We start from the raw sequence: 27,802 nt of genomic DNA on the forward strand, positions 1-27,802 counted from the left end.
TGGAATTGCACAAAAGAGGTCATAAGATCTCGAAGGATAAGGTTCAATGGTGTCTCCCCAAAGTAGAATATTTGGGGTTCATTCTGACAGCTGGTGCCCGCTCTATTTCTCCCAAGCGAATTGAGAATATTCAAAAATTGAGTGCTCCTACCACTAAAAAACAGTTAAGAGCAATTCTGGGAGCAACAGGGTTTTGCAGACAATGGATTCCTTGCTATGGGGAAATTACTAAACCTCTTATAGCACTAACAAGGGATTCGGTCCCTGAACCCCTCAAATTAGAGCCTGAACACCTGTCAGCTCTATCAGAGCTAAAAAAGGCTGTAGTTCATTGCTCAGCCCATACAGGTGGCACCAACCCTGTCTCTAGGGGAAATGACCGAGCAGATGCTGCTGCAAAGCTAGCAGCCATAGAAGGACCTGGATTACTTTTAACATTAACAACTACTGATGACTTAAATTTATCACTTTCCTATAATGAGAAGGAAGTGGAAAAATGGAAACAAAAATTCAAAGCAAAACAGATCAATGGAGTCTGGGTGTCATCTGAAGGAAAACCCCTGCTCCCTAAAAGTTTCTATCACCAAATTTGCCAATCTGTTCATAATAATGGCCACTTTGGTACCCAGGGCATCGTGGACTCTGTTAAGAGAGTATGGATAGCCCCTGGTATAACTACCATAGCCTCTAAAGTGTGTTTAGCCTGCTCTACCTGCCAGGCATATAACCAACATGCCTTTCATGGCAAAGCCTTTGGTGGGTGCCCTCTGGCTTACACTCCTTTTGAGCACCTGCAGATAGATTTCATAATGATGCTAAAGGCTGGACAATATAAATTTTGTCTGGTCATAGTAGACCAACTGACCAGATGGCCGGCTACAGCCCGAGCCACAGCAGCTTTTGTTGCCAAGGTGCTTTTAAAAGAAATTATTCCTCGTTTTGGCCTGCCAGCACATATTGATTCCGATAGAGGGAGTCATTTTACTGAGTTTGTTCTAAACCAGATATATTCTTGCTTGGGGATAACTCCCAAATTCCATGTTCCATATCATCCCCAGAGTTCAGGCCAAGTTGAGAGGATGAACAAAGAACTTAAAACTATGATTGGCAAATTATGCACTGAGACCCATTTGAAATGGCCCGAAATTCTCCCTTTGGCCCTATTTTATCTTAGAAGCAGGCCTAGAGGAGACTTACACATCTCACCATTTGAGATGCTTTTTGGACATCTGCCTATACAGGCTAATAAGCCTTTCTCCCCGGCTTATACATCACTATTAGGGGGAGGTACTACTATTGCTTCCTTATACAGGAATTACAGCACAAACTGTGTGAGCTACATGAATCCGGAGCTGCAGGACAAGCTGGACCATTAGACTTCTCACTTCATGACCTGAATCCAGGAGACAACGTATATATAAAGAACTTCCAGCATACGGGAGCAACCCAGCCTTCCTGGGAAGGACCATTCCAAATATTGTTAACTACTCCAACATATATAAAGGTTGGAGAAAAAGACTCTTGGATTCACTGCTCACATGTAAAGAGAGCATCTTCTGTTGAGACTAATTGACTGTATCCTATACATGCATTGGAGATAACTACCCATTGACAAGTGGAACTGTTTTATTCTGCTTTTGACACATTGAATTCCTGAATTTATTTATTTCTTTTTTCCTTTTTCTCTTTTCCTTTTATTATTCTTCTTTTATTAAAATATTTTATTTTCCCCTTTTTCTCATTTCTATGTACTTATGGAACATACAATCAATATTAATTTTATTCTACAATAATATTAGCTTAAATATATATATATATATATATATATATATATATATATATATATATATATATATATATACTTATTATTATTGTTAATACGCACCCAAACAGCTTTAGACTATGGGAACCTGCCATTTATTGATAATTGTTGTGGGACTATGATTAATGTTTGTGTCTGATTCTAGGAAAGGGATCAAAAAGGAGCACAGAGATGACCTGGATAATGCCTAAAGAGCTCACAGGTCTAAAAATCAAAGACCAATCCAGGTAGGATTAATGCATTTCTAAGCCAATACTAAGGACTTGAACCTAGTGTGAGACTTGGGGTTGCGACACTTGACAGACGTTAAGATGTAGGCCTTCCTTGTATCCACACTCTTCGTGAAAATATCTATAGACAAGTACCAAAGGTTGGCTACCATCCTGGCTCCCCCCTCCCTGAGAATGAAGGTAAAACCAGACGAGGGAATGACACTTCCCTAGATATAAAATAAAAATCTGGTCCTTTTTTTCCCTCTCCTATAGTATGGCAACTTCCTGTAGCCTTGGCTGCAAATGGGTAAGTAAAATTTGCTGCATTCTGTCCTATAGACTTGTGGGATTAGAAATTACTTAACTGGACCCTAATACATGGGCCTGGGGGGGGGGGGGGAGAGAATTATTCTTGCTTTCTAAAAATTTTTGTATACATAGATTTTTGATATTTTGATACTGATTTTGAATTCTTCTTTAATATAAATATATGTATATGTAAAGGGTCTATATTTTTTCCCCTTAATTTTTTCTCTTTTTCTTCTTTTGTTTTTTTTATTTTGTTTTCATTTTTTGTTTTGTTTTCCTTTTGCATTAACTCACCCCCCCCCCCAAAACTTGCATCCTCAGCTGGACTCTGTTTTTTTAACACTTTCTTCAGGGGGGATTGTATTTCATAAAATCCAAGATTGAAGTTTTGTTCGAGATAGATCTTCAGAGAAGAAGCCTGCTAACTAACTGAATCCGGAGAATGAACTGTTTGCAGAAAGATATCTAAACCTTTTCACTACAGGAAGATCCAGAATGAACCTTGGGGTGTGGTTGATTGAACATTTTTTTGAATGTACACTCTTATGCCAAAGGGGACTGCCCCCTAATTGGCTTTTGTCAATGTGCCCAGCAAAACATTGGTTTGCTGTCTTTCTCTCTCCTCTATTTCTCCATATCTACAACTATTATAGTTTTCCTCTTAGTGGGTAAAAGTTTTGTATACACTTACAGTTAGAATTTTTTGGGGTGCAGTACGCTTATGTTTAGTGATCAACTGGGGAGACTAGTCCCCCAATCATCATCAGGGAGGATTGTGAATTTTAAAATCTCCATCTTGGTCTAGCACCCAAAATTGTGCACACCCACACTACTGGGGCATGTGCTAGTCAATGACAAATCAGAAATAACTAACTGCCCACCTGGGCTGTCCTAAGCCAAGCTTGAGCCACCATTGGCACTTGTGAGGCACAGGAAGTGAGGGAGAGAGCAGCCTCGGGAATTCGCTCACTTCCTGTGGACAGGGCTAGATGCCAGTTTGTGTGAGGAGCTTGAACAGGGAGGAGGCCTGCAGACAGCTTCCCTTCAGATCAGTCTAGTGAGTCAAGGACTGTTTCCTTCTTTACCTTGGCCCCTTTGGGCCTAACTCCTTCTGGCTCCCTGCTAGAGGTTGAGTAAACCCTTTCCCTTTTTCTCCTTTCTCCCTCTCCTTTTTCTTACTCCCATTGTGATTAAACCCACGATAAATTCCATCCTGACTTGAGTGTTTCATTTTAGGAATTTCATAAGTAAATTCCTTGGCGGCCACAGTTTTAATATAACAATCTTAAAAGGTGAAATTTTCACTACAACAATTTGCTCTCACTGGAAGTCTTTACGTTCTGGATTACTGCTTTTTGTATATGATTTTAGAGGAGATTGTTTAGATACAGGTTAGATTAGTTGTTCTCTGGGGTATTCTGACTCAGAATTTCTAATTCCATAAATCAAACTGCTATGATTATACCGTTTTCCTAATACTGGACCTATCCTTGTATTCTTGAAGCAAATTCTACATGGTCAAATGAATCATTCTTCCCAATATACTTCCATATTTTGTTACACACAAATACAATCAGATCTACTCAATAGTAATAGCTTATACTTAAATCAAGTAACTTGTGAATAAAGCACACATCTTCAAATAATTAAATATTTACTCAGATAACTTTTTGATGCAAAAAATTTAGATAATACTACCAAATCAATTGTCAAAATAACAAGTAATAAAACCAAGCCAAAAAAAAAAAGTCGTGTGTCTCCTCTGGGGAAATATATTTGCTTTGTGATCTATGAAAAAAAGCTGGGAAATAAATCAAATAAGACAAAATAAGAAAAATAAGACAAAATTAGGTGGATACAGTTGTTAGCCAAGTTTTAAATCTTGGCAGAATTAAAAGAATCTTATCATACTAGTACCACAAACAGTTTCAACTTCAAGAAAACAACCAAGGAGAGAGGAAAGCATTCCGGACAGCTTTGACAAGAACTCTACAACAAGTACCATGTGTTCAGTTTTGGGTATCACAGTTTAGGAAGGATACTAAATAAGCAGGAGATTGTCCAAAGAAGGGCAATGAGGATGATAACAGACCTTGAGACTATATCATATCATATATCATATGATGATTGGTTGAAAAAACTGAAGATGTTCAGCTTGAAGATAAGATGAAGGGGTGGGGGGAACATGATAAGACTCTCAAGTATGTGGCTTGTAATTTATCCTGCTTATTACCTGGGTTTGAATACTGGTTCTGATACTGATCTTAGGCAAAAACACTTTTCAGCTCTCTTAATTGTGGTTTTCTCAATTCTGGCAACATCTATCTCAAGTCAAGTGATATTAAGCATCTACTATGTGGGTGGAACATCTGCTCTTCAGCAGCTTATTCATAAGCAACAAGGATATTACTGCCAACATGGAATCTAGAAACCCCAAATATGTATCTTAGTAAGATCTGATGAACTCCAAGTTTTAGGACTAGCTTCTAAGTTGGAGACCCCAAAGCTTGTTGTACTTGTTCCCTGTTCTTTTGAGAATCCACCCAGAAGGGAATCTCAGGCTAGCAGTTCCAGACTGAATAATGGACCCTAAGGTAAAAGACAATTCCAGACAGGAGGGGCTAAGCCCAAGCAAAGTGACTCTTCTTGTCTCCAGAAGCCTCTCCCACTGTATCACACCCTCCTTTGGAAGATAGAACTGCTGGCCTGAGATTCCCTTCTGGGTGGATTCTCAGGGGAACAACAAGTACAACAAGCTTTGGGGTCTCCAACTTACAATCTAGTCCTAAAACTTGGGGTTCATCAGATATTACTAGGCTACAAGTTTGGGGTTTCTAGATTCCATGTTGACTTTATTAAAGTTGTACTGACAAAATCCATCTAAAATTCAAGTAAAAACAGAATCTTATTAAAGCAAGTATTCTGGAATCTGATTTATTTTCTGTCGTGTATGAAGGTATGACTGGCTTATTCTCTACCATAAAATCACAGGTATGGTTCTCTTCTCATGAGTAATGTAGCAAGATAATTCAATTTAAAAGTTGATTGCTTTTTCTCATCTTAGCCAATACACTGAGTGAGGCTCCATTTAGTGCTTTCTCCCTGAAATTACTTTGTCTAAAGTTTGTATATATTTTGCAATTCCTCATCTATCTATATATATTAGTAGAATGTAAGGTCCTTGAGGCCAGAGGCTGTTTTTGTGTTTTTTATTCCTAGCATTTACCACAGTACCTTAGACATCATGTACCTATTTTAAAACATTTGTGTGAACTACTGAATTTAATGAGCAAGGAATTGTACTAGGACTTCATACAGACAAAAAAAAAAAAGGTCCCTAACTTCTAGGATCTAAGATCTATTCTATTAGAGGGTGAGTAATGTGATGGATACATACATATAAAGGCAATCAGTGGAGGGAAACTAGTTCTCATAAATTTCTTAGGATGACTGAAGGAGATGTTTGGATCTCAAGGGCCAATTAGTCCAACCCTTTCATTTTAAAGATGAATAAAACTGAGACCCAGGAAAGGTGGTAATTTGCCCAAGGACACATAGATTCTTTGTAAATAAAATACTTGAAATCAGTTATTATTTGAACCCAAATCTTCTCATTCCTGAGCCAGTGCTATTTCCAGTGTACCAAGCTGCCAAGTGGTTATCAATGTCATTATAAGAATGTTTTCCAGAAATGTCTGGCTTTCTATTGAAGGCAAATCTATTTATTACCACACCTGCAGCAGTGAGGTATAATAGAAATTTAAGAACAGAGGTTTTAATGTCATCTAAATCTCATGTAAACAGATTATTTTACTATCTGACCCTCAATTTACAAGTTTGTAAAATAGGACAATAGATTATTCTCTTCCTCACAGGGTTATGGTGAAGGAATTCCTTGTAAATTGTATAGTACTACATAAATGCAAGGTATTATTATTGCCAAAAACCAAACAAAATCTTATGTACACAAAGTAGTGCTTCCTTCCTTTAACTAGTACTAAAATAGGGAAAGAATTATCTTTATTTTGCATACAGTACCAAGTCAGGATTTAGTACAGTAGCAAATAAGATCTAAGTAGCCAACCTGAGGATAAACTATCTCTTCTGACAAAGCACAGTGTTACTGTTATTAGAAACAACTTTACAATGAATAGTTTGCTAAACACAGGACAATGGCCATTGTACCAGTTACTTTTCAAAACCAGAATTGTGTCAGTAAAAATAAGAAGGGAAGGAAAATACCTTTAAGTTAAAGAATGGAATCAACACTTAGAAGTAGGAAAGTTATTTGAAGAGTCACTACACCTCTCTCCAATCACCCTAGCCTCAACCTGTCCAAGCCACCCCCACAACTCCCATCACTTCAAACTCTTGTCACTTCATTTCTAATTTTCCTCCTGCCTATCCACATTCTGGTCTGTCAGTTCCTGTCACCCCATTCTGGAGCTCCTTCCTTCCTGTTACCTTAGCCATGGCTTCCCTTCTCCCATCACCTCAGTCTGTGGGTCCTCCCTTTTCTGTCATCTCAACCCTGGCTCCCATCCTACTACCTAAAACCAGAAGTCCTCCTCTTTCTACTATTTCAGTCTGGGGGGACAGTCTTCTCTTTTTGGTCATCTCAGTGGGGGGGAGGGGGTTCCCCCTCCTCTCACCTCAGCCCAGAGGTCTTCCCCTTTCTGTCATTTCAGCCTAAAGGTTCCTCCTCCTCTCACCTCAGCTTGGCTCCCATAACCTAGATTCTTGCTCTTCTTTCCTCCCATCATCTTAGCCCAGGAATCCTCCCCTTCCTATCACCAAATCCCAGGCTCTCCACTTTCTGTTACTTTGGATTAGGTTCTATACTTCCTTCCCTTCAGCTGGCAATCTCCACTCCTATCATTTCAGTCCAAGCTCTCTCCTTTCTGTCATCTCAGCCCTGACTCTTTCTCCTCCTATCACTTTAGCCCAGAGATCCCTCTCTTTCTGTCATTTCAACTTTGGGATATTCCTTGTCACCTCAGCTCAGGTCTCGCTCCTGTTATTTCAGCACAGACTTCTTTCTATCACTTGTCTGAGGGTCCCCTTCCCCTTTCTGTCACCTCAGCCCTGGCTCCCTTCCTATTACCTTAATCTAATCCAGAAGTCCTCTCCTTTCGGTCATCTCAATCTGTGGGTTCCCTCCTCTCACATCAATCTGGGTTCCTGTCACCTCACAAAGCCTTCTCCTTTTTGTCATCTCAATCTGGCGTTTTCTCCTCTTCTCACCCCTGCTTGGGCTCCCATCACCTTAGCTCTTGCTCTTCTTCCCCCATGAACTCAGTCTAGGGATCTTCCCCTTTCTGTCATCTCAGTCTAAGGGTTCCCCCTCATCTCACCTCAGTTCTTGTTCCTCTCCTCCCATCACTTTAGCCCAGGGGCCCTCCTCTTTCTATCATACCAGCCCAGGAGTTCCCCTGCCTCTCACCTAATCCTAGGTTCTCTCCCTCCTGTTAGCGTAGGCTCTGCTCCTGCTATCCCTCAGTTGAGGATCCCCACTCTCCCCTTCCTGTCATTTCAGCTCTGCCTCTCCCCCTCCTGTCACTTCAGCCCAGGGGTCTCCTCTTTCTGTCATTTCAGCCTGGGGTCTCCCCCTTCCGTCACCTCATCTACGGCCAGCCTCCCACTCGTTACTTCAGTTCGGGGGTCCCCACCTTCTGTCACCTCAGTCCAGGCCTCTCCTCCCGCCCCCCTTCCCCAGGTTAGGCCTAACTGTGGGGCGCTTAGGGCCAGGGCCGGGGCGACGGCGGCGGTAGCACTGCTGCAGCCCCGCGTCGACCCGCCTCGCCGCGATCCCCGGGTCTCTCCTCACCGCTTTCTCGAGGTGGCTTCGGGCCAGCTCACTGTTCTTGGTGTGGTGGTAGAGCACAGAACCCAGTTGCAGGTGCGTGCGGGCCTCGATGCGCTGCGGAGGCTTGAAGGGAAACACGGCCTGCAGGCAGTGTACGCACAGTCGGATCTTGGGAGGGCTGGACGTGCGGAAGTGCTCGGCAAAGCCCAGCAGCGCCAGGTACCACGACTCCGAGGCCTCGGCCTGCGCCGCTTGGGCCGCCTGAGCCGCCATCTTGGGCCGCACAACAACAACCGGCCGCCGAACTGGGCTGGGGGAGGGGGCGCCGGACGGAAGCCGCGGAGGCTCTCGCGAGAACTTGATAAGGCATTCGGGAGCACCCCTCCCTAACTCCCTCGCGCGCGTGGCATCTCATGGGAGTTGTAGGCTGCCACGGGACAAGAGCGCGGCAGGGAAGGGGTGGCTTACAGAGCAGCCACCAAGTTTCCCGTCTCTCACAAGACGAGTTAGAAACCGCCCTCTAAAGTCACAGTGAAGCCACCTCCTTAAGAACTCTTTCATAGTGACCTTCCCACAACGGGTGCCAGAGGAGCCGACTACACGTCCCAGCAGGCTGTGCGCACTATAACAGCCCGCCCCTCCTTCCCCTCCTCTGCCTCTCCACGCATACACAGACTTCGCCGCCAGCTCCTGGGTGGGGCGCGGTGCACTGTGGGATTGAGGACCTCAAGATGGACAGTCGGGATGTTGCAGGTAACAACTTCCCTCTTCGTACCCCTCCGCACGGCTCTGCACCCTTCCAGAGGCGCGGCGCAGTCCTACCCGGCCCGCGGAGTCTCCGACCTTCCCACCGGGTCCCTGGGGCTAGGAGTCCGGAGTCATCCCTCGGGAGCCCTCCACCCTTCAAGCCCCAGGTCTCCTCCGATGTCGGCGGGGGCGGGACGAGGCCGAGCGGGGGCGGCCCTCCCAGCTGTGGCCGCTCCTTGCCCTGCACCCGGTGTTCCGTTCCGCTGGGCCAGAGCTTGTCCGGAAGTCCTGCCCCGTTAACCAGCTGAGCGGCGGACCTGCCCCAGCGTTGGTGCGTTCACCTGGAAGAGGCCACCGGTATTACCTGCTGTGGAAAGCCTTTCTGAGGCCTCTTATGGAAAAGTCCCCATCCTTTTTCCCTCCGCCTTTCTAATTCATCCCGTGTTTACCTGTTTTTCTACTTATGGTGTTCTTCCTCTAGGAAGAATGTAAGCTCCTAGAAGGCAGGAAGGCCTGACCCATGGGTATTGCCAAAATCATTTGCTGGGTTGGATTGAATTGAGTCTTGCCCAGTCTTCTCGTTTTTACCCTCAGAAAACGAAGCCCAGAGAGCGGGAACTGACTTGCATTGGATTTAGTCAGAAAGTTTATGTTTCTATCAATATTGACTCTTTATAATAACTAGCTTTGTCAACAAGGGCTTTCCAGTGCTATCTCTACTTTAAGCTTCAGTTTCTTAATCCGCGAAATGGGTTATATAGTAAGGCAAGTACTTTGACATTTTCTGGTTGTGTGATTATGGGAATAGCTGTGTAACTTTTCCACTATCTATTGTAAATTTTTCTTAAACAATTGTTGAGAGGCTTACACGAGATAATGTATAAGTATTTTGTAAACTTTAAAGTGCCTCATGAATGTCATCTGTGGTTATGATTTGTAAACTTTGTAGCACTATATAAATGTGAACTGTTAATATTATTTCTGTGCCAAGAAGAAAGAAGGGTCTTTCTCTTTCAACACAGATACAGGCATCTAAAAAACAGCAAAAGATATGGTCAGGGATTCTCATTTATTTTGTAGAGCCTTTTTGGGGAGTAGGTCAACCCAAGTTAGTTGGACACAATTGTTTTCCAAACCATGCTCTTGATCATACTTCAGTATGTAATAGATCACCGTAGACTAATAGTTCAGAATGTATCACCTCTACATTTTCTCAAACTGATTGTTTATATTCTTCCATAGATTTTCCATAGGAAAATCTAGCCAACCTTATTGTGGATATTTTTCCATTTTATTGTGGATGTTTTATTTTGGTGATTAGTGCCTACAGTTTGCATTTCTTTAGTGTTTTAATATTTACAAAGTTTTAACCTACAACAACAATGTGAGTTAGGAAATGATATTAACATTCACTTCATAGAGAAAACTGAGTCTCTGGAAAAGGTTTGTGCCTTGCAGGTGGTCAGCAACTGAGTAATTATTGTAATCATGAATAATGTGTTTGGAGACAACAAGGTTTAGTGGAAAGAATTTTGGATTCTGGAGATGTGGGTTTTAAATCAAGTTCTGCTGCTGATTTCTTATGAAGTTGGACAGGTCATTTAACTTTTGTTGTTAAACATTTGTAAAAGGGAGAGGGGGCTGACTTATTTGACCTCTTAAGTTCCCTTCCAGCATTCTCCGGTGACTTTAAAATCTGTTCTGTATTTCCTCTGTTCTTGTCCTTAGGAGGCTAGACCACGTAGACCCGCTAAAAAGTCCAAGTCTGTCAGGTTTATCAGCTTAGAAATAGAAGAAGCAAAGTACTTATACAGATTTGTTTTGCTTTTAAACTGCTTGGGAAGTAGTATCCTACAATGGGCCCGGAAAGGCCTGCTGAAGCCCAATTGTTAAGGACTTCAAATGTCTAGCAGAGGAATTTTTTTTATCCTGGAATCAAGAAGTGAGCTTCTAACAATTGTTGTTCAGTTGTGTCCTCTTTTTGTGACCCTAATTGGTGTTTTCTTAGCAGAGATTTCCTTCTCCAGTTTATTTTACAGATTAGGAAACTGAGGCAAAAAGTTTTTGCACTGGAGATAGAAGTAAATTCAAAAGAGATATTTATAGCAAATTTCAAGTCCTGGCTCAGATCTTTTCAATTTTGAATCTTCTGATCACCTTAATCTACAAGCTAGCAAGCTAGTAAGCTACAGGCTAGCAAGCAAATGTCCCAGTGATTAGGGATTGATCACATCATTCCTTTTCAACCAAACCTCTAAGCCAAAGACTGTAATTTTTCAGTATGATGAGTGTAGGCAGATGCTAACCATTATAAAAGTCAATTTAATATAAAACCAATTACATTAGAATCAATATAGTAGAACTGTGATGAAGTATTAATTTCTATCCTTACATATAACTGAGGCATTATGGTACCACTGAAAGAACTATATTTGAAGTTAGGGTACTTGAGTTTAAAACCTGGCCCTGCTGTTTGTATTACCTGTGTGACTTTTGGCAAGTCACCTTCTCAATTTTCCCAAATTCCTCATTAAAATGAATGCATAGAGTTCTAAGGTCCTTTCCATCTCCAAATCTATGTTCCTAGGTCAAGGGGATTACTCTGTAGGAATAGGAGATTGGGTTAGATGACTTTAAGTTCCATGATTGAGTTTAATATTTATGTTGTAGAAGTATTATGCTTTTTTGGTGAAAATCTTAATTGTCCAAAGAAGAAAAATTAGACACCTCCTTCCTTTCTTTATAGATGGAGGGGGCTGTAGTTGTGGAATATTGTTGATATAATGTCAGACTTTTAAAAATATGTTAGATAGTTTTACTGAACTAGGTTTTTTTCCCCTCCCTCTTTTATATTCCTTGTTATAGGAAATGGCTCTCAGGGAGAGAGTGAAGGCTAGATTGTGAAATGTAAGTGGTGTAAAAACAAGATATCAATATAGTTTTCATTTTCAAAAAAGAAAACTTCTATTTTTAAAATTTTGGTAGTTTAAGTTTTGAGCTTAAAAAGGAAATGTTGTGGGCCTTTTCCCTAACCTCAATTCTTCATTTCAGTAATCCAGAAAAGTAAAATGCATAGAGATAACAGTATTACAGAGCCAGATGGGAAAGATACTTAATTTTGAAGATGTCTTTCTAAACTAGAGCTAGGTGGAAAACAGAATTTTTCTTTCAGAAGCAATAATATCTCTTGCATCCAGTGCCTCTTCTCAGTTACCTCTGAACATCTCTTATTTAATAGCTCGTGTCTTCCCACCTGCATTACTGTAATAATCTAATTCTTTTTCTGTCTCCATTATATCCTTTCTTCAATCAGTCCTTCATATTGCTGCCCTAGTCTTTCTAATGTATCATTCTGTCAATGGCACTTTACCCCCAAAACTTCCAATTGCTCTTTGTTCCTCATTGCTTAAAGAAATAAAGTAGAAACTCATTGAAGATGTTTCATAAGCTAACTAACAAGCAACTTTTCCAGGCTGATCTCACACTTCTTCCCTTTACATACTTGATGTTCCATCAAAATTGGACTGCCTATGCTCATGACTTCCCTTCCCCTCTCATGTATTCTGCCATCATATGCAGTTTAACTTTTTTTGTTGTTCGTTTCTAAAATTAAGTTTTTTTCAATCAGCAAAAATATGCCTTCTCTCCCTCCCAGTGAGATAGAAAGAAAAACAAAGCATCTATTACAAATACGTATTGTCAGGTAAAACAAATTTCCACAATAGCCATGTTAAAAAGTGTTTGTTTGTTTTTTTGTCTCATTCTACACTCTTGAGTGCTTCACCTCTAGAGGTGGGTAGCAAATTTCATCAGGATTCCTCTGGATTTGTGGTTAGTCATTACTCTGATTAGACTTGCTAAACCTTTCAAGAGTTATTTATCTTTCCATTATTGTTGTTACTTTTTGTTTTGTTCTAGGTTCTGCTCATTTCTCTCTGCATCAGTTCATACAAATCTTAGAATTCTCTGAAGTCATCCTCTTCATTATTTCTTATCCTGCAGCAAATCATGTTCCAACACTTACATACTCACTTTAGAATGTAAACAGTTTATCCTTGTGTAGTCCCTTGTTATTATTCATATTTACCTTTTTATGTTTTTCTTGACCTCTATATATGCACTGTGACAAGGAAATCACTTTAAAAGACTGATACATATTAATTTAAGGTCGCCAAGGAATTCAGCTATGTAATTCCTAAATGAAAACTCAAGTCAGCAGTCAACCTTTATAGAGTTTAATTACAAACAGGAGGAAGAAAGGAATGAGAGAGAGAGAGAGAGAGAGAGAGAGAGAGAGAGAGAGAGAGAGAGAGAGAGAGAGAGAGAGAAGGGGAGAGAAGGGAATAGGGCTTAAATACCCCTTCTGTTTAGGCTGGGCCAAAAGGCCCAAGCCCTTAGATAGCTGAGGCAAAGAAAGGAGATCAGTCCCTATTACTCATGTGACCAAAATGGAGAAACAGTCTCAGGGGCCTCCACCTCCAGCTTCCTTCAGAGCCAACTCTCAAAGCACCACCTCTCAGACCAAAAACCTCTCCCTCCAACCCCCCTCAGTCCTCAGACCCCTCTATCTTTAAGGAAACCATCCAAGTTCCCTCCCCTCAGTTCTCACATCTACCAATCACTGTCCATGTCTTCCCTGTGCCAATGGTGGCTCTAGCTTAACCCAGGACCGCCCAGAGGTCTGTGGCTTTGCACATGTCTGTTGAAGGTCATATTCTCAAATAATTAAATCTTGATCCTTTGCTGCAGCCCTTCCTAAATCCTGTTAGGACTGAGTGGGGTGGAAATTGTATTTTCCCCTGGTTCTGTCATTCCAAGTATCTCTATTGTATCAATTCTAAAATCAATCATGACTCAAAGAACTTCCTGTTCTATGCTTAAGCATAGGTCAAAGCCCTTTCCATTGTTCAGCAAAAGGTTTCTGTCCTAAAGTAATCTTAAGAAGGGAGGAGGAGGAGGAACCTCCCATGCCAATGGGGTTCACATTCCAATAGAGTTCCCACTATCAATAGGAAATTTTTCAAGTATGAAATTTCCCAATGGTGAAATTTCCAACATTTATAAGTCTAAGAAATTTTAAGGTTTACAGCACTTAAGGATATACTCTGCTTTAAGTTTTTCCCCCCTTGTAAGATTATGCTCAGTTTTGCTGGTTAAGTAATTCTTGACTCTTAGCCTTTATCTTTCTAGTATGTTATATTGCAAGCTCTCTTTTTTATGGTAGTGACTACTAAATGTGCTTGTGTGGTCCTGACTATGGCTTCATAAGATTTCTAGTCTCTTTTATTGGTTGTAGCATTCAGGTAATGTTTAAAAAAAAATTTTTTTTTAACTCTTACCTTCCTGGTACTGGGTGTCAAGTGACTTGCCTAGGGTTACACAGCTAGGAAGTCTCAGGTCAAATTCGAACCCAGGACCTCCTGTCTGTAGGCCTGCCTCTCAATCCACTGAATTACTTAAGTTGCCCCCAGTCCAATGATTCTTCATCTAACTCTCTTTGATCTACTTTCCAGGTCAACTTTTGCTGTGAGATACAGTTTTCTAATATATATTTTTAGTCTTTTGACTTCATTTTAATATTTATTATTGCCTTATGGAGTCATTGCCTTTGATTTGGGTCATTCTAATTTTAAAGGAGTTTTTTTCCTTAAGTTTGCACTTTTTGTGCCAGGCTGTTAATTCTCTTTCCAATTCTGTCATATATAACCTCATTTCTTTCTCATTTTTACTTCTAATACACTCTTTAATTTATAAAAACATTTAAAACTTTTCTTTAACTTGCTTCTCTTCTGTCTACACTCTCAGATGATAACCTTATTCATTTAAGTTATCATCTCCATGCAGTTGTCTTGCTTATCTCTGTAATGCTGGTGTCTCACCTGAACTTCAGCTCCTATTGGACATTTTAAACTCAGTGTCCCATAAGCATCTCAAATTCAACATCTCAATCTAAAGCAGAAATCATTTCACCCCTTTCCTAGAACTTTCGTGTTACTGTTAAGAACACCACTTTCTAGGTTCACAACCTCAAAATCATCTCCACATTCATTTGCCACATCCTGTCATTATACTTCCACAAAATATCTGGCATTCATCTTCTATATACCGATGTATTTATTACCCTAATTCAATCCACTTTCACCTCTCACTTGGGCTCTTTTACTTGATTACATTTTTTCTTTTAATAACAAATTCCCACAAATTTTTCAAAGTTAGATGATCCATATTGTCTCCCTTTCCCTCCTCCCAGAGCTGACAAGCAATTCAATCTGGGTCATGTATTATCAAGCAAAACATATTAACATATTTTTCATTTTTGTAAGCAAAAAAATATAGAACCAAAATCCTCAAACATATAGCCAAATAAATAAGTGATAAATCCTATGTTTTCATCTACATTTCTACTCTTAACAGTTCTTTCTCTGGAAGTGGATAGCATTCTTTGTCATAAGTCCTCAGATTTGTCCTGGATCATTATATTGCTGTTAATAGCAAAGTCTATCACGTTTGATCATTCCACAATATTGCAGTTACTGTGTATGATGATCTGTTTCTGCTTATTTTGCATAGGTCTTTCCCAGATCTTTCTGAAATCTTGTTCATCATTCCTTATAGCACAATAGTATTCCATCACCATCATATACCACAATTTGTTCAGCCATTCATCAACTGAGGGACATCCTTTTAGTTTCAAATTCTTTGCCACCACATAAAAAAATAGCTATAAGTGTTTTTATACAAATAGGTTCTTTTCTTTTTTTTTTTAAATCTCTTTGGGATACAGACCTTGTAGTGGTATCCCTGGATCAAAAGGAATCCATTCTTTTAAAGACTTGGGCTCTTTTAATAGTTCTATCTGCCTGCCTTGGATCTTACCTACCTTGCCTTAAACCTCCATAAGCCATCCTCCACATAGCTGCCAAAGTGCTTTTCCTAAAGAAGTCATCTCACATTATTCCTTTACTCAGTAAATTCCAGTGATACCCTGTGACCTCTAAGAAGAAATTTAAAGCTCATCGTAGTCTTATCTTCAATTTACCATAATATATTACCCGTTTTTGGTTTTCTGTCATTCAGTAAAACTTGTTTTCTTACTATTTATATTCAACATTCCATTTCCTGTCTCTTTACCTTTTTATCTGTTTCCCTTCTTGGAAGGGAATCTCTTCTTGGAAGTAATCTCCCTTTTTAACCTCCTTTTCCTAGAATCCTTCATAGGTACTGCCTTCTATACGAAGGCTGCCCTAATCCATTCATCTGTTAGTGGGGCACCCCTTCATGTTTCTTGAGGGCAGGGACTAGTTTAATTTTAATTTTTGTAGGGACAGTGCCTGGCATATAGACACTTAATAAATGCTCAGTGATTGGCATTCAAGGCCCTGCATAGTATTCCAAACAACCATTTTTTTGTGCATATGAATCTGCTTCAGCCAAATTGACCTGTTCAGTTTCCCACTTCAATGTACCTTCTCCCCCTTAGTTTTTGCTATACTGTTCTCTTTGCTTAGAATGTCCTTTCTCTCCTTAGCTTATTCCATTTTATTCAACAGGCATTTATTAAACTATGTAAGAAGTACTCATTAAGTACTTGCTGTGTGTCAGTCATTATATTAAGTTCTAGGGTTACAGATGTAAGCAAAAAGATAGTTCCTACCCTTGAAGAGCTTAAGTTTAATGGGAGAAGACAAGGGTAGGTGGGAAATGGAGGTTGGCTGGCCTAGGATCCTCCAGAAAATGGCAGCCTCAGAAAAAAAACCACTAGTGAGAGGAAGGAGACCAGCTTGGACGAAGGATGTTCAGGGTAAGAAGACAAAAGTATTTGTTAGATGTTCTAGGGTAAGGAGACCCTGGGCAGCAAGGGAAATTCCAGAATAAAACAGCAACTAAACCATGTTTTTGATATTTCCAAAGACCGGAGCAAAGCAGGGAAAGGAAAGTACTTCCTATGTGCCAGACACTGTGTTATGCAGAGATAGAAGTAAATTCAAAAGAGATATTTATAGCAAATTTCAAGTCCTGGCTCAGATCCTTTCAATTTTGAATTTTCTGATCACCTTAATCTACAATAGTGCCACCTTCCTTTGAACTTATTAGGCACTTAGATACTCTATTGAAATGTGGACTCATGTTAGACAGGATCATCTTCTTTATGCAGAGCTCTTAGATTTGGAGCTGGCGGGGACCAAAGACCATCTAAGTCTAACCACTAATCATATTACTCTGTTAAAAAAATGAAGAAGAAACTTTCCTTTATGACCTACCTCATATTTGTTGGTCTAGCATTTAAAATCCTCCGTAGTCTGATCACTCCTCATTTCCAATCTTATGTCATTCTTCATTCTTCATGCTTCAGCCAAATTATACTGGTGGCCATCCTCCTTCCCCACCGTCCTGTCTTTGCTTATACTTTGCCCTGTTTCCTTCTACTTAGGATACTCAACCCTTGTCCTGATTCATCTGCCCTGATTTTTCACCTGTTCACACCTTCCCTATTCTTTAAGGCTCACCTGTAAGAGTGGTGTGTGTGTGTGTTTAAATTTTAATTTTATTTCATCAATTTAGAACATTATTCTTTGGTTACAAGAATCATATTCTTTCCCTCCCTCCCCTCCCCCCCTTCCTGTAGCCTGCGTGCAATTCCACTGGGTATTACATGTGTCCTTGATGAGAACCTATTTCCATGTTTATTGTTTAGAGTCGACACCCCCAATCATATCTCCTTCGACCCATGTAATCAAGCAGTTGTTTTTCTTTGGTGTTTCTACTCCCACAGTCTTTCCTCTGGATGTGGATAGTGTTCTTTCTCATAGATTCCTCCAAGTTACTCGGGATCACTGCATTGCCACTAAGGGAGAAGTCCATTACATTCAATTGTACCACAGTGTATCAGTCTCTGTGTACAATGTTCTCCGGGTTCTGCTCCTTTCACTCTGCATAAGAGTGAGCTTTTGAGGAATCCTTTCTTCTCTTCCATGAATCCTCCCTTATCCTTGGTATTAATACTTTTTTTCCACCTCAAGAGTTCCCATTGCATTTGATTTGACTTTGATGAACTGACCATGTATCATTTCACATTATTTGTGTATACATTGTATCTTCCTACTAGAGTATGAGTTCTTTGAGGACAAGGGGGACGATTATCATTTTCATAGCTTCCAGCACCTAGCAGAGTGAACAGTGTATTGTATATTATAGAAATTTAACAAATACTTGTTTAGATGGTTTCCTGGCTAGAGTATAAACTCCTTTCAAAGAATATTAGATGATGATGATTCCTAATGGTCTTGTTTTACCTCTGTAGGAAAAGCCAACAGGTGGTTTGGAATTGCGCCACCTAAATCTGGGAAGATGAATATGAATATTCTTCATCAAGAAGAACTGATTGCACAGAAGAAGCGGGAAATTGAGGCCAAAATGGAACAACAAGCCAAACAGAGTCATGTGACGACTCCCCAGCCTCCACCACCCAGGGAGTGAGTATATCCCTGAGAGTTTTTATGGTAGTCCTGATATCTCAGGAATATTGTTTCTCAGATAGGATCTTAATTGTAATTCATATTCATTCATCAAACATTTATTAAGTACCTACTGTATGGAAATTCTCTGCTGAAAATACAAAGAAAAGAAACTCTGGGTTTCACAAAGCCTACAGCTTAATAAGAAGAAAGGATATGCACAATAGTCATCTGTAATACAAGGAATGGGGCAAAGGAGGATCAGGGAAAGTGAGAAATTTGAGGAAGGTGAGAGAGTTTGCCTCTGGGAGAGATGTCAGAGGAGGTTTCATGGAGGAAATGGTCACCTGGGTTGGGTCCTGATTTCCTTTCAAACTTAGATTAAGCACTACCTTCTATATAAAACTGTTAGTGTTAACCCCAAGCAACCTTGCATTCATTTGTATATTATGCATATATAATATTCAAACATAGAGGTGCCTGTTGCCTCTGCCAATTAGAATGTAAGGGCAGGAACTGTTTTACTTTTATCTTTCCTTTTCAGTGCCTAAGACAATTCCTTGCACACTTTGTAAATATTTATCAACTGATTAAAGAGAGACTGCAACAAAGAGTAAATGGAGGAGGAGTTCATTCCAAGCACAAAAAAATACTGCAAGCAGAAAGACAAATAATAGTCCACATTGACTGGATTGTATAGAATATAAGGCATGGGGATGGGTCATAAAAGGATATAAGATATCTGGAAAGATATTTCTCAGTGATTTCAGTTCTGCCTGATCAAAACAGAGGCAAGTCATAATTAATGATGTGCCTCAAAAAAGATGAGATTTTGTTTTAGCTAGCCAAAAGCATTTATGAAAAGTGCGGGTAGTGTTATAGTCTTTCTATTATTCATGTTACTGAGCAAAACTCACTTAAAAGAATTACATCAGATTTAAACATGATATTTAATTTATTAAGGAGAGAGGCCCAAAGCTTCGAACTTTTCAGTTTGCCAAATAAGATTTTGCTTACAATAGCAAGGGTATTCTATTAAAGTGCATCAAGAGTAAATCAGTGTGGTTGATAGGAAGCTGGCAAAGTGCTGGATTTATAATTGAGGCAACTTGATGTAGAAGAATTTGTTCCTCAGAATCAGGAAGACCTAGATTCCAATCCTGCTATTTGATTATAGACAAGTCACATAACTTCTCACCATCCTAGGCTGTTCTCTAAAACTAGAAGTTATGTACAAGTTCCTGGTCTGCTTTGTTAGAGGGAGTTCTGTAAAATCTAAAATTATATCTCTAATAATAAAAATATTGTATTTTGTGAGGTTTATTAAGAAATTTATTAGAAGTCAAGGAATAAAGAGGATACAAAATAAAAACCACATGCCCATGGCTGGTTAGGCATTTTCAGATTTTCCCCACCTTACCACCATCACTGCTAATGCTACATCATGCAAAAAAAAGAGGACGTGGGGACGTTATTGCCAGTTAAATACCAATAACATGATCTCGCCAACATGGAGATGCAGGAGAGATTATAGGGAATTCTGGGAAATACCAAGGACTTCTGGGGAATGAAGTCAAAGTTTCAAAATCTCCATTTATACATTTCCCCTTGAGACCTATGGAAGACTAGTCTCTCCAGTGGGTCTTGTAAACATACCAGCTATGAAATTACAATAATTTGAGGATGAGGAAAAGAGAACAAAACCAATAATTGCTAGGCATATTGACAAAAAGCCAGTTGGGGGCAGTCCCCTTTCGCATAAGAGTATACATACAAAACAAATGCATTCAACGCCACACAGTTCAAATCACCACATCCCAAAGTTTACTCTGGATCTTCTGGTGCAGCGTGTGGTCTGTGCAGGCATCTTAATGGTGCTTTCTCCAAAAGATCACTTTCTGGATTTGGAGAGGTAGCATGTTTCTTATCCTAAAATTACTCTCAAAAAGAATTTAAACTTTGCAATTTAAAATAACAATAATAATAATCCATTCCCCCCTGAAGAGGGTGTTGAAAAATACAGGGATCACGTAGGAATGCATGGCTGATTATGAGGTATATGAATCAATTGGCAAGAGAAATAAAACGTATTAAAAAATCCAAATTTAAAAAATAATTTTTGGATGAAATAGACTGTCAAAATCTTTTTGTAAAAATTCTAAGTAAAGGAAAAACAAATCTATAACAGGTCCTTGAATCAGGGCCCAATTAAAATGATTTAAGCAATTATGCTTTTACCCAGTCAGTAGCCAGGACTATAGAAAGTTTGCCATACCATGAAAGACAGAAAAGGGACTAGATTATAGGAGCCAGGTAGGAGCCAAGTTTGAGATACTTGATAGAATGTGGGACAAGGAAGACCTGCCTCTGACATATGTCAAAACAGCCACAACCTCGATCCCTAAACAAGTTCAAGTCCTCTTGTCTTGGCTCAAAATTTTCATCAATCTCATTGGGATTGGTTGGTCTCTTTGACCTTGTGCTCGATTGGCACTATGCAGTTTAGCTTTGTGCTTCTTTGGCACTGTGCAGTGTCTCTTTTTGTAATCTCTTTTCCTAGAATCAGACAGAATCATTAAGCAAAGTCCCACAATTTTTTAAACAATCAATGGCATCATTTTTATAGCTAAAGCTTTTTGGGTATGCATTGACATTATAGCAAATATATTTTAAACATATTACTACAAAATCAAAAAAGTTAAAGAAAATCTCAGTACTGGTGACATGTGCTTCAAATACAAAAAGGAGAGGAAAAATAAAAACTGAAATGGTATATTGCACATGCAAGAAAAAATAATAAGAGCTTTAAAAATAAAAAATATATAGTTTATAATAATTGACACACTGTGTCATCTAAGGAAATGTAGACTACAAAGGTTTCTCACCAAAAATGAAATCCGTTTCCTGTTCAAACCTGGCCATGATCTACTGTGAGTACAAGCAAATGATTTTCACAAAGTAAGTTTTTTATAATGAACAACATGTAATGCACATTCAAAAGTATCAGAATCCCCAAAGTTATAAGAGTATATAGTTAAAAACTTGTTACCCTAAAAAAAGAACTACATTTCCCAGGAGCCCACTGACTTCCTGTCATTATGTACTTCCTGTCAACGGGGGATATTAGGCGGGGATGTGGAAGGTCCCAGCTCTTTACTAATGGTCCTGAGCTTGGTGGTGGTAAGGCTGGTGTTTGAACTGACTGATCAGTCATGGGCTCGTGGTCTTTATTTTGTATTTTCTTTATTTCTTGATTTCTAATATCATTAATAAATCTCTTAAAATAAAATATTTTTATTAGAGATTTAATTTTTATAGATGGCAACTACTAATGGACAAGAAACTCTCAATTTTTTTTTAAGATGGCCTAGGTAATTTTTGAGCCATGTTTCTCCTGCCAAGGCTTTTTGCCCACCCCCACCCACCTTCGCAAACTCTAACTCTTTTGGAGCTGCTGCATTTTTCTTTTCCTACTTTTTACCCAGTTGCTTGCACTTCCTACTAGCCAGGCTATTTTTAACCAGAGGACTCTTGGTGAAGAGATAAACCTCTTTTCTCGCCCAACTGCTTGAGTTCTTCATTCTTCATTCCTTGCGCTGACTTTGGCGTTGCTGATACTGCTTTCTCCAGCCCCTGACCCCAATCGCTCTTCTGGACCCCGATCCCAGGCCCCTAGCGGCTCTGCTCCTAAAATCTGCCTCTGACCTAACTCTGACCCCTACTGCTGTTGCTGATTGCTGCCACCAAGAAGCTAGGTTTGTGATTCCGAAGACATAGTGGCAGCTACCAGCAGCCTGGGTCCTGGGGCTGGGCCTGTATGAGTGATCTGGGTTGGAGGTCAGAGATCAGGAAGTAGAGTTGCTGGGGCCAGGGGTGGTGGCTGGTGAGCAAGTGATCTGGGTCAAGAAAGTCAGGAGAGGATGGCTAGAGGCAGGAGCAGGTAGCAGGAGCAGGAGCAAGAGTAGAAGCAAGCCACTGGGATTTAGCAGCAGGAGTGAATGGAATCGGGAAGCGGCTTTGCAAGGGTGGATGGGTTGGGCAAAAAGAAACGTGGCTTAAAAAAATTATCTAGACTTAAAAAAAATTGAGAGTTTTTCTCTTGTCCCTTTTGGTCGCCAACTATAAAATCTAAACTTATATCTCTAATAATAAAAATATTTTATTTTATGACATTTATTAAGGATCATTAGGAATTAAGGAATAAAGAGGATACAAAATACAAACCATGTGCTCATGGCTGGTTAGCCATTTTCAAATTTTCCCTACCTTACCACCATCACTGCTGATGCTACATCATGCAACAAAAAGGACTTTGGAGGCGTTATTGCCAGTTAAATACCAATAATGTGATCTCACCAACATGGAGACGCTGGACAGATTATAGCAAAATCTGGGAAATACCAAGGACTTTTGGGGAATGAAGTCGGAGGTTCAAAATCTCCATTTATACAGTTCCCAGACTAGGTTCTGTATACTAATTAAATCATAAGTCTAGACAGAAAATATTACCCATACTAAGCATGTTCCCACTAAGAAAACAATAGCTTCTTTTCAACTTTTCCAACTAAAATGGTAATTTACATCTAGAGCTTGGTGTCAGTGGCCAACAATCCTTAGCTCTGGGCCTGTACAAAAACAAATGACAAGCTGACTACTGAGTGAGAGTCAAGTTGATGGTACTTGGGTAGTTGGCAAATAATTGAAATTTTATAAGATTATTTGACAAATATTTTTCTTTCCTTTAATCCTAGCTTACATGTAGATGATTATGGATATAAATGATTTTTTCCAGACCAATCCTGAGAAACCTGAAAAGGGCACTGAACTAGAGTGAGAAGACTTTAGTCCTAGCCCCAGGTCTTCTTTATGAGTCCTGATGATGTTTCTTTTACTTTCTGAACATCAGTTGTCTTGTTTGTAAAATGAAAAGACTAGATTAAATGATCTCTTAGTTCTTCCAACTCAAAGGCTCTCATTCTAGGGATACCCACTGGCTCTTACTATTCTGTTGTCGCATACTTGATATTTTGATTCACATTTGGTAAAAGCACTGAGGGAATCCCATACTAGGAACAGTTAAGGAGTATGATTGTCACTTGGGTAAATGAAATCCATTTTTGGCATTGACAGGATGAAAGTTGTGGTGTTTCCCCCCTAGCATTTTACTTTTATTACTTCCCACCCTACATCCAGTCAGTTATTAAAGCTTGTCTATCCATCTCTAATTGGCTCAGAGTGTGGTGCAGTGGATAGGTTTCTGTGTTTGTAGTTAGGAAAGTTCCAGTTCTTAGCCCATCTCACATGCCTTCTAGCTGGGTGGTCCTGGACAAGTCACTTAACCTCTCTTCTGGAAAAACCAGTAATTGAACTTTTTTGGATTTATTCCTTTTTCTCAATTTTCACCACAATTATTCTAATTCAGGCTCTTTTTTTCTAGACTATGAACTACTTCTAAATTGGTCCCTGCCTCTCTTCCCTAAATCATCCTCTCTATAACTGTCAAAGTGATATCACTTTGGGATATCATTAGAATAAAATACAGATATCTCTTCTGGAATTGAAAGACCTTCATAATCTGGCTCCAGTCTGCCTTGCTTACTAGGATGATTATACATTACTTCTCACACATTCAAAATTCTAGCCAAACAGCCTTACTAGCCGTCCCTTGTATAGGACATTCAACTTCCTGGTCCATGCCTTTACATAGGTTGGTCCCTTATGCTTGAGGTGCATACTGCCTTTCTTTATCTCTGCCTCTTAGAAGCCTTGGTTCCCTTTAAGGCCTCATTGAAATTTCCTTCTAGTTGTTAATACCTTTCAACCAAATCACTGTTTGTGTATACCCTATATTTTTAGTGAACATCTTAAATCCCCTCAAGTAGAATCTAAGCTCCTTGAGTACAAGGATTGTCTTTTGTATTTGTATTCCCATTGCCTAACAATAGACTTGGTACATTTGTAGATACTTAGTAAAAGCTCAATGATTGTCAATCCTTGCCCTCACGGTCTAAAACTTGGCAGGCTTCCTCTTATTTAATTTCTTCTTAAAAAATCCTGTTTTTCATCATCTGATATCTTTTCCTTTTGTTTTGGACTTAGAATTGCAAGTGCACCAAATTCAGCTTCTGTCTCTAATAAGTTTGCCAATGATGGCAGCTTCTTGCAGCAGTTCCTAAAGCTGCAGAAGGAAAGATCCTGCACAGGTAAGCAAGTTCATTTCAACATAAGGACCTAGAAGACTCTGGAAACTTTGTTTTTAGAATGTCTTAGAAACTTACAGCAGGCATTCACTCAACTGTTCAGCATTCCACAGACATTTAAGTTCCTACTATATGCTGATCTTGGGAAAGGCACAAAATAAATCATATATATGGCATATATACAGGTAAATAATAGACATTAGAAAGCAATAAGTACTTAAGAGGCAGCATGGCATAGGGCAGAAGCTCACAAACTTTGTGATCTCAGGACCCTTTTACATTCTTAAAAATCTAAAGTTTTAAAAAATACCTATCATTATTTGCCATTTTCGAAATTAAAACTTCTTAGTGTTATTATGAAAATAGTTTTGACTTTGCAAACTTCCTGAAAGGGTGTGGGGGACCCTTAGAGAGAGCTCCCTCCATGGAACTTTCACAACCAATGATATGAGAAGTAAAGACCTTGGAATCAGGAAGAGTAGGATTCAAGTCCTGCCTTTGACATATACTTAGTTGTATGACCATCAGTGAGTCATGGAACTTCCAAATGCCTCAGGGAACTCTGACTATATATATTATTGAGGAACTACATTGTTGGAATGAGCTTCTATACCAGAAGGTCCTAATTCAAGAAAATTGGCCCCAACTTTTCCTCAAATAGTATATAATAGGAATAGAGAAGGTTATAAGAGTAGAGGGTAAGGAATGATTATGCCTAATTTTGGATTAAGTTGATATGGAGCAGGCAAGGCCTCAGGGAGGGTGACCTTTGAAAGATGGGCAGAATGTCAGTAGGCAGGGATGGAGAAGAGTACATTCTGGGTTTATGGGGAAATACAAGAAGTGTGAATAAACAGTACCTTTTCAGAATGGGTCTGGTTTCATTGTGACTAGATTATTTGTACAAGGATGAGTGGTACAATTTAAGGCTGTAATGGTAGTTTGGAACCAGTTAACCACATTGGATAGGGCTTGGATTTCAGATTAAAAACTGAACTCTATTTGGTAGACAGTAGAGAATCACTGAAAAGTTTTGAACAGTGAAGTGACATCATCAGAATTATGTTTTATCCCTATTAATCTGGCTTAGCCACCAGTTTAATTCAGCCCGAGATCAAAGCTGTTTATTTTTAACAAACATCATCTCTTTAAAGCCCTGCTTTTGGAAAAAGGCCTTAATGGGGAGTACTCACTATTCTGTTTTATTTGTAATAAAGAGGCTTTTATTTTGGCAATCTTAAGATTTGTTGTTAATATGGATTATGTAATGTCCTTATAATAGTAATACATAAGTAGTATTAAATCCCACATAGTGTTTTATCTCATTTGACTTTCATGACACTCTTGTGAGGTGGGAATTATTCCAATTTTAGATAGGAGAAAGTGAGGTTGAGAAGTGGAATAACTTGTCCACAGTCATGACATAAATTGATGGTATGGGCATAACTGAAATATAAATATGGGCACAACTACTAATCATATATTTAATCAATAATGAATTTGAAGTAAAAAAATGGGGTTAAGTCTTAATTTTTCCATCTACTACCTTTGTGACCATAAGAAATTCCCTCCCACTCTATTCATACATTTATTTATTTGAAAAAATTAAAGGATTGAATTAAATTATTTTAAAGTGGAACCAGAAACATTTAGGACAGAAGAGGAAAAGGTTCCTCTTGGAATAGAAATAGATTTTAGAATTTTCTCTCTAAACATAGAACAGATATACATATCTCTAGCATTTCTTATGTGTGACAGTGCCTGGAGACATAATAACAGACAAGATAAGATGCCTTCTCAAGGCCCTGTCCTGCTAAGTAATTCAGTGTAGTGGCTGCTAAATCCAATAAATGCTATTTCTTCTTTTGTTGCTGTCATTTTTCTTCTTTCCTCCTAAGATGCTTCTCCAAGTTCTGCCTGTGTTCCCTCTAATGTCTCTACCTCAAGCACTGGGAAAAGGCCAATCTTGATTGGAAAGAGACCCAGCCTGGGAGTGAGCAACCCTCTCAACCAAGTAAAGAACTATTCTCATGCCAAGCAGAGCCCTGTAGCTAATCGTCTGAGTGTGTTCCAGTCTCCAGATGATGACGATGAGGAGGATTATGAGCAGTGGTTGGAAATTAAAAGTAAGTGTGGTGCTTCCCCCTCATTCCCCTCCAGTTTTTTTATTTAATTGGCCTATTCAATAACAAAAGGAATGGAAATACTGAACAAACCCAGATTTCCAATAGGGACTGACTTTTTAGGTAAATGACAAGTGTATTTTACTTCAGAGAAGGGATCCATGTTTTTCATTCTTTTATATGAGGTAAAAGGAACTTCATTTTACAGGAGTCCTGAATTAGGAGACTTGAATTCTATGGGCTACCTTTGTCATTAATGGTCTTTGAGACCCTTGGGCAAGTCCTTGATCCTCTGTGAATTTGTTTTTACCTCTATAAAATATGGTTCCTTGGTTTTAAGGTCCCTTACAGATCAAACTCAGTGGATTCTTTATTCTTATTCTTCTCCATGCCCCACACCCCATGTTGAGTCCATTTGATCTGCTCATTTCAGTCTCTGAATGAGTCTTGGAAATCCCATTCCTCTTGTTTTGGGGCCTTCCATTCACATTAACCAAGGATCCATGTGGGTAGAGTATTTGGGGATGTCTGTGTTACTTTTACTATTCTTGTCCTGGGAGAAAATAATGTTGGTCTCTGGCACTTTTACTTCAGTGCTTTGTACTGATTCCAGGTCTGCTTTGGGGAGAGGTGAGAAGGGCGGTCATGATTATTATTCAGCTACAGGAGCTAGTTTGTAGTCCATAAAGGGGAAACTCTGAGAGGATATTCTTTAGAAAGGACACTCAGTAATGTCAGACATCTTATAGGTACATTGGTATCTCTGGATTTAGAGAACATCATTCAATCTTAGTAGGAAGATATTAGGCTTCAATTTAGTTACATCACAAGTTCCACATACTCTTTTCCAAAGCAATAAATCATTACTTTGAAGGCCATATTGAGGTTTGGCAATGATCCAAAGGGATTTAGCTTTTTCCCTTCTTGCACATTTCATGACACTGTTCAGATTTCCATCCCTGCCCCTAGCAGTCAATGGTAATTTATACATTATACTAGGATTATCGCCCCCATTTCATCCCTCTTCTTCCCTCCCTCCCCCATCCCATTCTTGTCTGTTGTTGTGGTTCTTAGAAATAATGTGCCTGTTGACTGTTGGGTGTATGAATTGAACCCCAGTACTGACAG

At 39.5% G+C, this 27,802-nt stretch overlaps 2 protein-coding genes across 4 annotated transcripts in view; one reads left to right on the forward strand and one right to left on the reverse strand.

Annotated features, from left to right (window-relative positions):
• Positions 1-8,422, reverse strand: part of MAU2 (MAU2 sister chromatid cohesion factor) — an 86,085-nt gene extending 77,663 nt beyond the window's left edge. Inside the window, exon 1 of the mRNA XM_001366082.4 lies at positions 8,171-8,422. Coding sequence (XP_001366119.1) covers positions 8,171-8,422 — 252 coding nt within the window. The remainder of the gene's footprint in view (positions 1-8,170) is intronic.
• Positions 8,423-8,774: 352 nt separating this feature from the next.
• The window catches only part of SUGP1 (SURP and G-patch domain containing 1), a 47,479-nt gene continuing 28,451 nt past the window's right edge, over positions 8,775-27,802 (forward strand). The window contains exons 1-4 of one of the 3 annotated variants that reach the window (XM_001366017.4): positions 8,775-8,902; positions 18,198-18,369; positions 24,451-24,554; positions 26,450-26,677. In XM_001366017.4, the coding sequence (XP_001366054.1) occupies positions 8,881-8,902; positions 18,198-18,369; positions 24,451-24,554; positions 26,450-26,677 (526 nt within the window). In that variant the 5' untranslated portion in view covers positions 8,775-8,880. Of the gene's footprint in view, positions 8,903-9,089; positions 9,254-18,197; positions 18,370-24,450; positions 24,555-26,449; positions 26,678-27,802 lie in introns of those variants that run through there. The other 2 variants (XM_056822372.1, XM_056822371.1) reach the window with 2 other exon arrangements.

This window comes from Monodelphis domestica, chromosome 3, assembly GCF_027887165.1.
Source record: "Monodelphis domestica isolate mMonDom1 chromosome 3, mMonDom1.pri, whole genome shotgun sequence".
Lineage (NCBI taxonomy): Eukaryota > Metazoa > Chordata > Mammalia > Didelphimorphia > Didelphidae > Monodelphis > Monodelphis domestica.